A 13,798-nucleotide genomic window follows, 5' to 3' on the forward strand; every position below is an offset into this window, starting at 1 on the left:
CTATAGTGTTTACAGACTCCAAATATCCATATTATTATTCAACTTGAGATTTCCTTCAAAACAAGTCTAAACATGCCATCTCTATAACGTATAGCCTGCTTTGGAGGAATAAGTGGTCCCAGGGGTTTCCCATATGACCTGACATAGGGGTGTCTGGACTTGAAACGTTCCATATTATCTGAGGAAACTAAATATGTCCAGATTATGGCTGTGCTATTACTAAGTCAGAAGTTATGAAACATGCTGAAATTTCATACTTATTCTACTGAGGTGTATTAAGACAATTTACAGCCGAGGCCTGTTATGTCTCTGAATGGGGAGGGTGACAGTTTTACGACAGGCCTGAACACTGCCCTTACAACAAATGTTTCTACTGACCTAACCTGGTTCTGTTTTCTCTGTTGAGATAACCTTTTCTGTTGAACTTAAAAAGCTTTGAATTCCTAAGACGAGGAAGGAGGGAGTTCAGAGTTTTCTGTAAGGTTATATGGTTAGCCAAACTGTCATGGCTACTTCCACACAAGATGGCAGCTAGCTACAGATTTTCATGTCCCATACGTGATATCGTTACACCCCCCTCTTTTTTTTTTTCTTCACCTTAAATAAGAACATATGTGTTCCAGTGCCGTTTAGGTGCGTTTTACCACGTTCCAGTACAGTTCAGTGCAGAAAAAATGCAGCATGTTCTACTTTTTTTTTTTTTTTTTGGAACACACTGTAACTTATTGCACTGGTGTGAACTATGCCATTGGAAACTATATAACCTACTATCCATGAGTTTTTGATGCAAACAAAAAACGCACTGGACTACATGTGTGCATTGGCCCCAAATGAATTTTAAAAAAATGACCATTTTCCATACCTGTTTAAACCTTTAACTGGCTGGACAATGCAAACATTATAGATGCTAATATTATTCTATAAATGGTGAGCATTGCAAATCGTAAATATTTTTTTTCTATCCCAAATTTTGTAAATCCAGACATCCCCAGGTTTTATAGCGCTGATAAATGTCAGTGCAGATGCGAAAATAGATGCTATCAGTTACCAATGTTGTGTTTTATCAGAACACAGCGGTTACCAGACTGCAACAGCAATTATATTTTGACAAAAGGTCCTTATCGCACAGGTGCCTGATGTCTCGGACACTAAAGCAAACAAGGCAAGGGAAACGGTGGACAGTTTATATGTGTAGTCTGAACAATGAGAAGCCCTAGCTGAGTTGTGCTAGCTTTTTTACCAGCATGATTACTTAGTTGTGGATAGAGTTATCATTTTAACTTCTTACGTGCATTGAATGCAATCTGTGACAAATTAAGCAGCTCAGTTACTAAAGTGAAAAGAGTAACGGCTATCCCTGCAGAGAAGCAGTAAAGACTTGCCTTTCCCACTACCCATGCCACCAAACACCACTGATGAAGAGGAATCATTGAGTTTAAATATCTTTTGCAACCGTCACTTCCAGAAGTGGTGCTCTCCTGATCTCTTGTTGCACTCAGTAGTTCCTCTTGTCCACCCCATGGTCACTACTGTGTCCTTCTACTATGTCCTTTATTCAGTTTAAATCTATGTCAGGCTTTTATTTCTTATAAGGAATATGATAATTAAAGCTTTAGTTATCTCAGAAATGGTACCACAAGACGTTTAACAACATATGGACACTTTTCATAGAAACTTCTCAGGTTAATTGAAACAGTCCTTGTGGGTCTAGATCTTAGGCACCATTAGAGATAATCTCTCTAATTTTGTGAAAAATTAGGCTCACCAAAAATTATGGGTAAGTATATTTCTGACTTGCCGTATGCATGCAAGTCCCTTGTGTGTGTCCTCTCTAATGACAGCGTGTACAGGAACCCTGGGCCCAATGGTAACAAAAAGCGCCCTTGATTAAATCAGGAAAAAAATAATTCAGGTCTCCATAAAGAAAAACCCTAACAATGAAAAGTTTGTTGTAAATAAATTCAATTCGACAACCAAGTCAGATAAAACACAAATCCATCGGGTGGATGGATCTGAAGAAATCAAAAATAATTGTCCTTTTTAATAAAGCCAGAGAAGGCCTTGTGCTCAAGGCACAGCGTACACCTCAGGATTTTAAGAACAGACCAGGGAGGTATATAAAAAAAATTCCTTTATTGATACAAAAAGTATTTATATAATAGAAATATTAAAATCAATGGTATTTATACAGAGTTGCAAGCATGGTAATAACTGCCCGGTGAAATAGCAGCGGGCTGATGCAAGTAGTTATATAGAATGACGCCTGACATGTTTCAGACTAACTGTCCTCCTTCAAAGGCTTTGTGTCATCTATAGCATACATATTCTATAATATAAATATATTTGAGCGTTAGTACAGTAATGCAAGTCAAATTGAGATTGTTTCATTCTCTGTATGAAACAATCTCAATTTGACTTGCATTACTGTTCTAACGCTCAAATATATTTATATTGTAGAATATGTATGCTATAGATGACACAAAGCCTTTGAAGAAGGACAGTTAGTCTGAAACATGTCAGGCGTCATTCTATATAGCTACTTGCATCAGCCCGCTGCTATTTAACAGGGCAGTTATTACCATGCTTGCAACTCTGTATAAATACCATTGATTTTAATATTTCTATTGTATAAATACTTTTTGTATCAATAAAGGAATTTTTTATATACCTCCCTGGTCTGTCCTTAAAATCCTGAGGGGTACGCCTTGCCTTGAGCACTAGGCCTTCTCTGTTCTTCTATTGGATTGGCCAGACCAGCCAATACACGCACTGCCATTCCACATCTCTTTGTTTTTAAAAAAAGCCAAGTCTATAACAAGACTGGCAGATGAATACCTTTTATACCTACAGTGGGACAATGTCATTGGGTTGTGTTCCTCTTGAAAAAAGTTGGAATTCTTTTAAGCGCATATAAGCAATCTTGAACAATATAATTACAGTACCAATGATTTTTCAATGTCACGCCTTTGTTTTTGCCAAAATGACATTGATTTTCTATCTGCGATGGTGCATAGAATATAGATCAACAAGGACTATTCATTTCAAATGAGGGGTTTTGAACTGTTTGACCTGGTGATATTTAGGCTATACTTATTAGCTTGTGATATAAATAAAGATTTTTTTTCAATAATACCTTTTTTAAAATTCTATTTCTGAAGCTTTCATACCTAAACCCTTTTAAAATAGGGGTCTCCAAACTTTCTAAACAAAGGGCCAGTTTACTGTCCTTCAGACTTTAGGGGGGCAGACTGTAGTCAGTGGAAGTATAAAATACACTAGCATCAGTGGGTGTAGACAAGTCCCAGGCTTGGTGGTCAGTCAGAGTTAAAAAAAAAAATTACAAAGCGCCATGGTCAGTAGGAGGAGGATTAGGGCCCCATCCTTGATGTCAGTGGGAGAAACGGTGCCCCATCATTGGTGTCAGTGGAAAGAATAGTGCCTTGTATCAGTGGGAGGAACAGTGCCCCAAGGGCTGGGTGAAGGCAGGCAAAAGGGCCACAGTTTGGAGACCACTGCTTTTAAAGCATAGTATATCATAAAGACAGGGTAAGTGCTGCAGTAAGGCAATAGTGAGAAACCAAATCCTACCAGAAAAAGCTTTCATCAAACCTTATCAAATGATGCATGGCTATGTTTGAAGGAGAAAAAAAAAGATCAAGATCTAGACTGGCAGTTTGTCAATTATGGCAAGTGCCAGAAGGCACAGGGAAGGAAAGAAGGGTTCTGGCTGCACACCACCACATGACTTGGTCCCAAAAAAAATCTTTATTCCTCCAATGTCAAGTAGACAGCACTGAATCATAGCATAACCTTGTTATGATTAAGCACTTAATTGTGTGAAACTAGTAAACAGCTTGTTTGTCCTGTGTTCTATCTACTTGACATTGGAGAAATAATGATATATTTAGACCAAGTCCTGCGGTGGTGTGTGACCATAACCCTTCTTTTCTTCAAGTACATACAATAGCGAGCTGGGGCGGCACTTGCACAGGACTACAGCAAATATACTCACCTGAGCGGTGCCCATCCTTTGTTTGGACCTCACTGGCACTGCCTACCACAGGAGGTTGAAGAGGGGAAGCAAACGAGTGCAGTCATTGGAGTGAATACGCAGATTAAAAAGGAAAAGATTTTTTTTTTTTTAAAGGTTGCAAGCCTGCTTCAGTGGAGGAATGGGGCAAATGGGATGGAGGTTGTGGGCTGATGAGCCTGAAGTACAACTCTAAATTTACGTACATTTTTAAATTTTTTTTATATAATAATCAAAATCCTTCTCACTTGTTAGCTTTAGTGCGATACCCCTAAAATGTGAATATTTCCTGCCATTTTTTTATAATATGCATTAACATTTTACATATTTTTTTAGGTTATGTTAATATTGGATAAATGTGTATTTGTGTGCCCTGACATATGCACATTTTAAATGTACACAACACAAAATCATTTAATAGATGTGAATGAATTGTAAATGGGGTTTTAAAAAGCAGCACGCTAAATGTGTGAACATATAACTTGTGTGCCCAAGCCTTTGTTTTTTTAAGTTAAAACTGTTCACCTTTTTTTGTATTGATTATTAGAAGTTAAATTTGGATTTACAAAGCAAGCGAGTTTAAGAAACTCCAGTCTGGATAAGAAACTACTCTAATGCACGTAAAAAATGTTAGTGACTTAGTGTGGGCTACCATACTTTATAAATCAAACTTCTTATTCCCGGGTTCTGCACTATGCAGATCCGGTTTTGTCTGTAATGGATGTTTCAGTGTCTTTAAACAGTCTAGTATTATTGATGTCCTGAGGTTATTTTTTTTTCCTAAGCCTTTTCTAACCTCAAAATGCTTTACCTGGGATGGAAAATAATGGGACAGGAAATGGCGACTGGATATGACTGATAGTAAATACTAAGGTCATTCTGTCTTTGTACAACTGCCAGTCTATACATTTCATATAGAGGACAACTAATTGGATGATGTTGTGGTAAAAAACTTGAGATACACAGGCAAAGTCCTAGATAATTTCATTTGATGTAGGTTTTATAGTGCCCCTAATTTGGCACAAAATAGGTGACATTACTTGTATAACATTCATTTTCTGAGTGGTAAGATTTGTGAATACCTGCCCATAACATATATATGTGCTTGGAGGACATTCCTTTTAGGATTAAGATGAAGATGCCCCCTCTCCCCTTTGCTTTTATAACAGTCCCCATGATTCAAGAGTTTGCCTTTGGGAATTTGTGCCCATTCAGCCAAATGAGCATTTGTTAGGTCAGGTATGATGGACAAGAAGACGTGGCTCAGTCAGCATTCCAGTTTATCCTACAGGTTTTCAGTAGGGTTGAGGTCAAGGCTCTGTGCAGGCTATTAGAGTTCCTCATGATAGAATATAAAAGGGTCTTTCCTAAACTGTGACCACAAAGTTGGAAGCACAAGTGTATTGAATGGCTTTGTATTTTAACATTTGTAAATGGAGAATTCTTGGCTATGTGTCTTCTATGTACCTGGAGTTGGAATGGATGTGTTTGGTGTGCAGGGAAAATATGTACATTGACCTGTGTAGTTGGAATGGGACATCCAACAAGCTCATATATAGGTGTCAAGTAAACTTTTTGCCATATATCACAATTTCAGCTGCCTATATCCTTGGCTTAATTCTCATTTTACCATTTGATGTTACCCGAAGGTCCCCCCCCCCCCCCCCTTAATTTTTTTTTTCATAATCTGCTTAGTTTGTATTTTCTGGCTTGAAACATATTTTCTAAGAGTGTATGTAAATGTTGACAATAAACTTCTCTCATTTGCTCCCTTTTTGGTATGTTAAATTTACAATTGAGAGCGCTTTGTTGCATCTGTTAAGTGCAAACAAATACCTGTTGATCATGTCAGAAATTCACAGCTGTCCTGAGAATACTACCTGTGTTATCTCTAGGTGTCATCCCATTTCCTATCTTGGACTACAGAACAATATTTTGAGATGAGCATATGGGATGGGGGGGAGATTCAGTAGATTAACTGACAACTGGGCAGGACTGACATTATTTCTTGCAACTGTAGTCTAGGAGTAGGCATATGGTTTTGGGACATAAAATAAGAACCTGAGTGTATTTTTGGCAGATCAGCAGGTTTTTTTCTCTACTTAGGGTCTCTACTAAGGGTCATTAAAGGGGATAACACATGGATAAATGTGCATGTATTGCCTATGTTTCGTTCCCCCGCCCCCCAAAACGTGTTATAATTTTCCCTGTTTCCAGCCGCCATGTCCTTCACTATAGTGGTAAATAATAAAAAAAAATCCTTTTAATTTTATTTGGGTTATTTAATGGAAAAAGGAATTATATTGGTGTCAGAGTTGATCAAATATGTTTTTTTAAAGCAGAACTCCAGCCAAATTTTTTTTTTCCCATGTCCTTGATGTTCCGCCTTCTTCCGGTATAGGAACAGTGCGCTGTCAATCACAATACCAGGAGGCGCTCGTTGTTCTGATATACAATACCTGACACCTCGGGACATCCCCGCTGTGTCATATAACTGATTTCTAATAATAATCCCTGCTCTGCACTGGTGATGGTCCCTGACAAGCTGCACTGGTGGGACAGACATGCTGCACTTGTGGTCCCTGACATTTGGCTCTGGTGGTGGTCCCTGACATTTGGCTCTGGTGGTGGTCCCTGACATTTGGCTCTGGTGGTGGTCCCTGACATTTGGCTCTGGTGGTGGTCCCTGACATTTGGCTCTGGTGGGACAGACATGCTGCACTTGTGGTCCCTGACATTTAGCTCTGGTGGTGGTCCCTGACATTTGGCTCTGGTGGTGGTCCCTGACATTTGGCTCTGGTGGCGGTCCCTGACATTTGGCTCTGGTGGCGGTCCCTGACATTTGGCTCTGGTGGCGGTCCCTGACATTTGGCTCTGGTGGCGGTCCCTGACATTTGGCTCTGGTGGCGGTCCCTGACATTTGGCTCCTCTGGTGGTGGTCCCTGACATTTGGCTCCTCTGGTGGTGGTCCCTGACATTTGGCTCCTCTGGTGGTGGTCCCTGACACGTTGCACTGATTTGCATTCATCAGGCTGTAACCTATCATACTGTGTGTTATGTATGGCTTACTGGCTGCAGAATGAGGGGTGTGATTTATCTGGAAGTGGGTGAGTTCACATTTACATGTACAAGCCTAGTGTACCTTCCACATTCCCTCCGACCCCAAGGATTCATGGGAAATGTAGGCTGATTACAGTTAGAGAGAGAGAGAAGAGGATATGATGCAATCACTGTTTTAACACCTCCTTGCCAGAATACAGGCTCCATTTTTTTGAATCACAAAACTGAGTTCCTGAAAATTAAATCAGTCATATCTCTTAAACGGTAAGAAATGTCACAAATGTAATAACTGTTTAGTGTTTTGTGTGGGGGGTGTACTAATGCGGGATTTTTTCTTTAACTGAAGCTGTTCCAACAGAGCTGTATATGACGTGTATTGAGTATTCTTGCATTGTTTTACCATACAGCGAAAACGGTTCAAATAGATATATGCTGTCAAGTTGATCTCCCTTAGGGCCGGTTCACATGGGGGCGACTTGTCAGGCGACCTAGCCGCCTGACAAGTCGCCTCCCGTTCTGTACAATGGAACCGTTCTAATCGGAGCGACGCAAGTCGCTCCGACTTAGAAGAAAGGTTCCTGTACTACTTTGGGGGCGACTTGCATAGACTTCTATACAGAAGTCGTCTTGCAAGTCGCCCCGGTAGTCGTTTGCAGGTCGCCTCGGTGAGGCGACCTGCAAGTTGTGCCGCGTCTAGTGTGAACCGGCACTTAGGGTGCATTCTCACCAACTGTATTTTCTTGTGTGATCATTTAAAAAAAGCATTTTTTTCTTGAAGCTGAACTCTTAAAACAAAGCTGAAAGAAAATTATCTATCTATCTATCTATCTATCTATCTATCTATCTATCTAGATATATATATATATATATATATATATATAGAGAGAGAGAGATATATATATATATATATATATATATATATATATATATAGAGAGAGAGATATATATATATATATATATATATATATATATATATATATATATATATATATAGATAGATAGATAGATAGATAGATATATACATTTTAGTTTTTAATTTTGGTTACCTGACAGCACAGCCAGGTTAGTGCCCGTTTTGATGGTCTTTTGTTTGCTTCAAACAGGATTTGCATTCCCATACAATCTATGACAGGGATACGGCTGGCCTGCTCATTGGGACCAGCCCTACCATGGGTTCCGCTCGCCTCTGCCCTTGCGAGCCTCCTCCACTGCTGTCAGTGAACAGCGGAGAGCAGGAGGCAGCCCAGCCTAGGATGGAGGGCAGGAGGAGGAGCCGCCCAAAGTAACCTCTAAAGTTAGACCGCAGGGCGCCACGTACTCCTGATCCCTGCATTCTGCATAATAAGATGTGCAGTGCGCATAAGAATTTGTTCATATTTTTTTTTCAAACTATAGTCTGGCCCACAAACAGTCTTACGGACAGTGAACTGGCCCCCTGTTTAAAAAGTTTGAGGACCCCTGATCTATGGGATTGAAAGAAACCCACTTTAATCAAGTCAAATGCAGGTCAGAAGAATGATCTCAAGTGTGTTAGACTGATGTCATTGGCACATTCCTTATTCAGTCCCTGAGATCTGTCTGCAGTTGAGCAATATAGACTGGTCTAGGAGCTACCTCATCTGGAAGGAGCTGCAGCACATTGATGAGATTAACTCGCTTCTCTTGCATCCTGTCGGCATCTCTCCTGTGATCAGTTGAGCGTTAAAGCAGACTATCCTTGTACTGTTTGAGTTTTATAGATCTGACTGGAGTTGAGCTTTAAAGTTCAATGCATATGAATGGGTCTTTGACTTTATACAGTGTGCTGATGTGCATTAGGAAAATGTATTCTTGTGTTTTTTTTTTTTTTTTTTTTTTTTTTTTTTTTTTTTTTTTTTTTTTTTAGTTATACTTTAAACTTGCTGTAGGTTTTATTCCCATGGGTTTGTTTTTCCACTCTGGGCTTATATTTTTAATGTGTGCTGGATTTTGTGTTTATAGTGCATGCAGTGGTGGGAGCAGAGAATCAACACCCATAACTTGCAGTATTTTAAGCTACGTGTGTTGATAAAAATAGAATACTGTATTTTATATATACTATAGTCTCTTTATCAAATATGATTTTCAGCAATGGCTAACATTGCATGCTATTTTTTTCAAGCCAAATGTTTTATAAAGTTAATTTTTTTTTTTATGTTGGTAGCACAGACATTTGAACATGTTTGTGTAGACTGGAAAAGTACGACTATAAACGTGTATGTATATTTTCCCCAGGCGCCATATGTCTTTCGTTGCTGATCAGTAATATTATGATCTTTATTTAGCTAGAATTGGAAGCATACCGCACTAAGGAAAAATTTAATGTTGTCTTTCCTGTAGGCTAGACCAAGCTAAAGAGAACGAATCCAAAGATGCGCTGAAGGACTTGGTTAACCTAATTACTTCTTTAACAACATATGGTGTCAATGAACTGAGACCAGCTGGTTTAACTACAGGGGCACCTTTTTTATTGCCAGGCTTTTCTGTCCCGCAGCCTGCCGGAAAAGGTAAGTTGCTTGCCATTTGGGGGTACATTTTGCATTTTATCTAAATTATATAAGCCTTGCATTTCGTTCTACTGAAATTACTGAGCTACATGGAAACCTGGTGCCAAGTCAATAATGGACAAAAGTACAATTGGAAATGTGTTTATGAAGAGGCAAAGCTGTACCGCATAATGTAATGTTCATACTAAATTCTCTTACATCTCACTTTTGTGGTTTTGTTATGCATTGGCAGTCATCCAGTTTCTACTATTTTCTACATTTAGACTTTGTTTAAAAAAGAACTTCAACGTGTTTTTTTTTAAATTGAAAGTCAGCAGCTACAAATACTGTAGCTGCTGACTTTTTAAAATCAGGTAATTAACAGTCCATGGATTTTAGCACTTTTTTCCAGTGGCCGTTTCTTCTCACTGCTGCGTTTCCCTGATGCTGCCATCTTGGATTGGGAAGTCACCTGTGACTTCCTGATAGATCAGAGTTGGCTCCCTACTGCGCATGTGCAAGATCACGTAGCCCAGGGGGACTGATCCTGCAGTCTCCTTGGACATGGGTTGTGCCCCAGGAAGCTGCAGGTGGAGAGGGGATGAACATCATCATTGCCTAGGACAAGTTGGAAAACTTTTGTCAATCAGGGGATGCAACTGCTGATCAGTGTATTCTGACAGTGCTTGGTCTCACTGTCAGAATATAATGTCCCGGTGGGGTGCATTCTTCCATCCATCTCGCTTGTGTTAATGGAGGAATCTGTTAAATTTTTTTTTTTTTTTTTTAATTCTTTCAGCCTGCTGGCTGAAGGGAAAAACTGCTCATCTATGGCCAACTTTACATGTAGATTTCACTAAAAAAAAGTTGGTTGCCCTCAATAACCATCTGGGAGAGGAGTAGCAGGTTAGAGTGATGAAGTAATAAGTACCAAATAGAGGACCAGGTAGCAAGAATGGAAGACATTAGTAACAGATGTTCATCTTCATATGAAACAGTCCAGTCTTAAATGTTTTTCAACTAGTATTTTTCTTATCAGGGTTTTAAGGTTACTTGTTTGTTTGGTTGCAGGTTTGAGTGTGAGGAATATCCAAGCCTTCTCAGTCCTACAAAATGCATTTCTTAAAGCAAAGACTTGCTACCTTGCACAGATTATACTGGATGCCATCACCAATATTTATTTGTCGGACAATGCCAATTACTTTATCCTGGAGCCTCAGCATACGCTTTCCCAAGTTGCAGAGAAGATTACCAAGTTGCCTGATGTACAGGTGAAATACTTTGAGATGCTCGAATTTTTGGTTTTCAGCTTGAACTATATTCCTTGCAAAGAATTGATCAGTGTCAGCATTCTTTTGAAGTCCAACACTTCATTCTCCTGCAGTATCATAGCCACTAAGACACTTCTTAAATTCATCCGACACCATCACATCTTTAAAGATGTTTTTAAAGAAGTGGGACTTCTGGAGGTAATGGTCAACCTTTTGCACAAATATGCTGCTGTACTGAAAGACCCAGCCCAAGCCTACATCGATCAAGGTAGGACTCTACCTTTTCTTTTTATTTAAAATTGCTATTTTAATTTTTTTTTTGTTTTTGGTTTATAATATTTTGTTATACCCTATAACAGGGGTAGGCAAACTTTTGCGCACAGTGTGCCGAAAAATGTTTTCAAAGAAATTGAGCGTGCCGATTTTATAACAAAAAAATGTCAACTTCACACTCTCAATCACGAAAAGGATTTCTTATAAAGTAAATGCTGTAAACTTTAGAAATTAACATCCTGCACTCTCATGCCTCAGATGAGCCCCAATTCATGCATCTTCACACCTCAGATCACTGTCCCCCCCTGCTCATCTGCCCCAACACTGTAACCCCCCTGCACATCTGCCCCACCACCACCACTGTAAACCCCTGTGTACATCTGCCCCACCACTGTAAACCCCTGTGTACATCTGCCTCACCCACTGTAACCCCCTGTACATCTGCCCCACCACTGTACCACCCTGCTCATCTGCCCCACCAATGTACCCCCTTTCTCCTCTGCCCCAGCACTGTAACCCCCTGCACATCTGCCCCACCACTGTAACCCCCTGCTCATCTGTCTCACCACTGTAACCCCCTGTACATCTGCCCCACCAATACACCTCCTTTCACATCTGCCAGACTGCTCTAATCCCCTGCTTCTCTGCCCCACCACTGTATTACCACCCTGCTCTTCTGTCCCACCAATGTTCCCCCTTTCTCATCTGCCCCACCACTGTACCTCTATGCACATCTACTCCACCACTGAACCATCTTCTCATCTGTCCTAACACTGAACTTATCTGCTCATCTGCCCCACCACTGTAACCCCCTTTTACATCTGCCCCACGACTGTACCTCCTGCACATCTGCCCCACCACTGAAACACCCCCCCCCCCCCGCTCATGTGTTCCACCGATGTACCTCCTTTCTCCTCTGCACCTCCCTGCTCATCTGCCCCATCAATATACCCCTTTTCTCATCTGCCCCAAAACTGTACCTCCCTGCACATCTGCTCCACTGCCGTATCCCCATGCTCTTCTGTCTCACTACTGAATCACCTTCTCATTTGTTCTAACACTGAACCCATCTGCTCATCTGCCGCACCACTGTAACCCGCTTTCTCATCTGGCCCACCAATGTACCCCCTGGACATCTGTCTCACCTCTGTACCCCCCTGCTCTCCTGTCCCATAACTGTTCCTCCTGCTCTCCTGCCCCACCACTGTAACCCCCTGCTCATCAGCCCCACCAATACACCTCCTTTCACATGTGCCCCACTGCTCTAACCCCCTGCTTTTCTGCCCCAACACTGACCCCCCCCGCTCTTTTGTCCTACTGCTGAACCCCCTTCTCATCTCTTCCACCACTGTACCTCCCTGCACATCTGCCCCACTGCTGTACCTTCCTGCTCATCTGTCCCACCTCTGAACCCCTCCAGGTTATTTTTCCCACCTCTGTACCCTCCTGTTCATCTGCTCTGCCACTGTACCCTCTTCTCATCTATGATATGTGTGATATGCAGAGTGGTGAAAGGAAGCAGAGATGACACATCTACATGTCCTGGCACCCTCACCCTGCTGATCCACCTCTCACATCCAGCCCATGTGCTTGTATGTGATGTATGTGATGTCACATATAAGCATATGGAATGGATGTGTAATGATGAGCTCAGGTCAGGGGCATTTTCAGAAAGCAGTGAGCCTGTGTGCAGGATCATAAGTTGGGCCCCCGCCGCTGAGAAAAAGTGGTTGGTTGTGATTGCGCTGAATACTGGTTGTGGCTTGAGCCTGAGTTCACACTATACTAACGACAGTAGTACGACTTTCATCCTACTTTGCTCTGCGACACCAGTCCTACATTGGTCCTACATTGGTCCTACATTGGTCCTACATTGGTCCTACATCCATCCAACTTTCATGCACAGCATACTACTTTGATCCGACTTTTCAGATAGTACACTTGTCCTTTGACCAATCAAAACTAACACACAATGGAAGGGGCTACAGCAGGGGGCAGGAATTAACACAATGTCGGATGCCAAAGTCGGATGGTTAGGACAAGGATCCGACTTTGATCCTACTTCAATGATAGTCAATGGGCTGAAGTAGGATCAAAGTTGGACCAAAGTAGTACAGGGAGCATTTCTAAAGTCGGAACGACTTGTGTCGGACCAGTTAGGACAGCTCCCATAGGGAAACATTGAATTTCACACGTCATGCGACATTGGCTCCCAATGTCGGAGCGTTTGTCGGACCAGTGTGAACCCAGCCTCAAGGGACACAGAGTGCAGGGGTTCAGTAGTAAGTGAAGCTAAGGTTCAGGAATAATTTCAACAAAGTTCCCAGAAGCTCAACAATAATTCCACAAACTGTCACCTGATTGTGTTTTCTCAATCACAGTGAAATCCCTTCTTTCTGAGATTGGTAGTGACAACCAAGCGAGTCATCTTCCTCCAGATGGTGGGCGGGGCTAGCAGGACTGTGATTGGCTTTAGCAGTGGCCAAGACAGTCCTCCTGGAAACAGGGACCGCCCCCCCTCCCCCTTAGCAGAACTGCACCCAATCTCTTCCCCATCACAAAAGCTGACGATCGCAGCTACAGCAAAGTTTGAGAACCAAACAAGGTTTCCCATCTTTTACAATGATTGGGGCACAGTGCCTCCCCCTTAGTGTAGGTGT

General features: G+C 41.4%; 1 protein-coding gene across 4 annotated transcripts in view; it reads left to right on the forward strand.

The window, feature by feature from the left end:
• WDFY3 (WD repeat and FYVE domain containing 3) overlaps window positions 1-13,798 on the forward strand; it is a 370,646-nt gene that overhangs the window by 134,468 nt on the left and 222,380 nt on the right. For all 4 annotated transcript variants that reach the window (XM_073600175.1, XM_073600184.1, XM_073600201.1 and 1 more), the window contains exons 9-10: window positions 9,449-9,615; window positions 10,666-11,133. In XM_073600175.1, the coding sequence (XP_073456276.1) occupies window positions 9,449-9,615; window positions 10,666-11,133 (635 nt within the window). The remainder of the gene's footprint in view (window positions 1-9,448; window positions 9,616-10,665; window positions 11,134-13,798) is intronic.

This window comes from Aquarana catesbeiana, linkage group LG01, assembly GCF_042186555.1.
Source record: "Aquarana catesbeiana isolate 2022-GZ linkage group LG01, ASM4218655v1, whole genome shotgun sequence".
NCBI classification, from domain to species: Eukaryota; Metazoa; Chordata; class Amphibia; order Anura; family Ranidae; genus Aquarana; species Aquarana catesbeiana.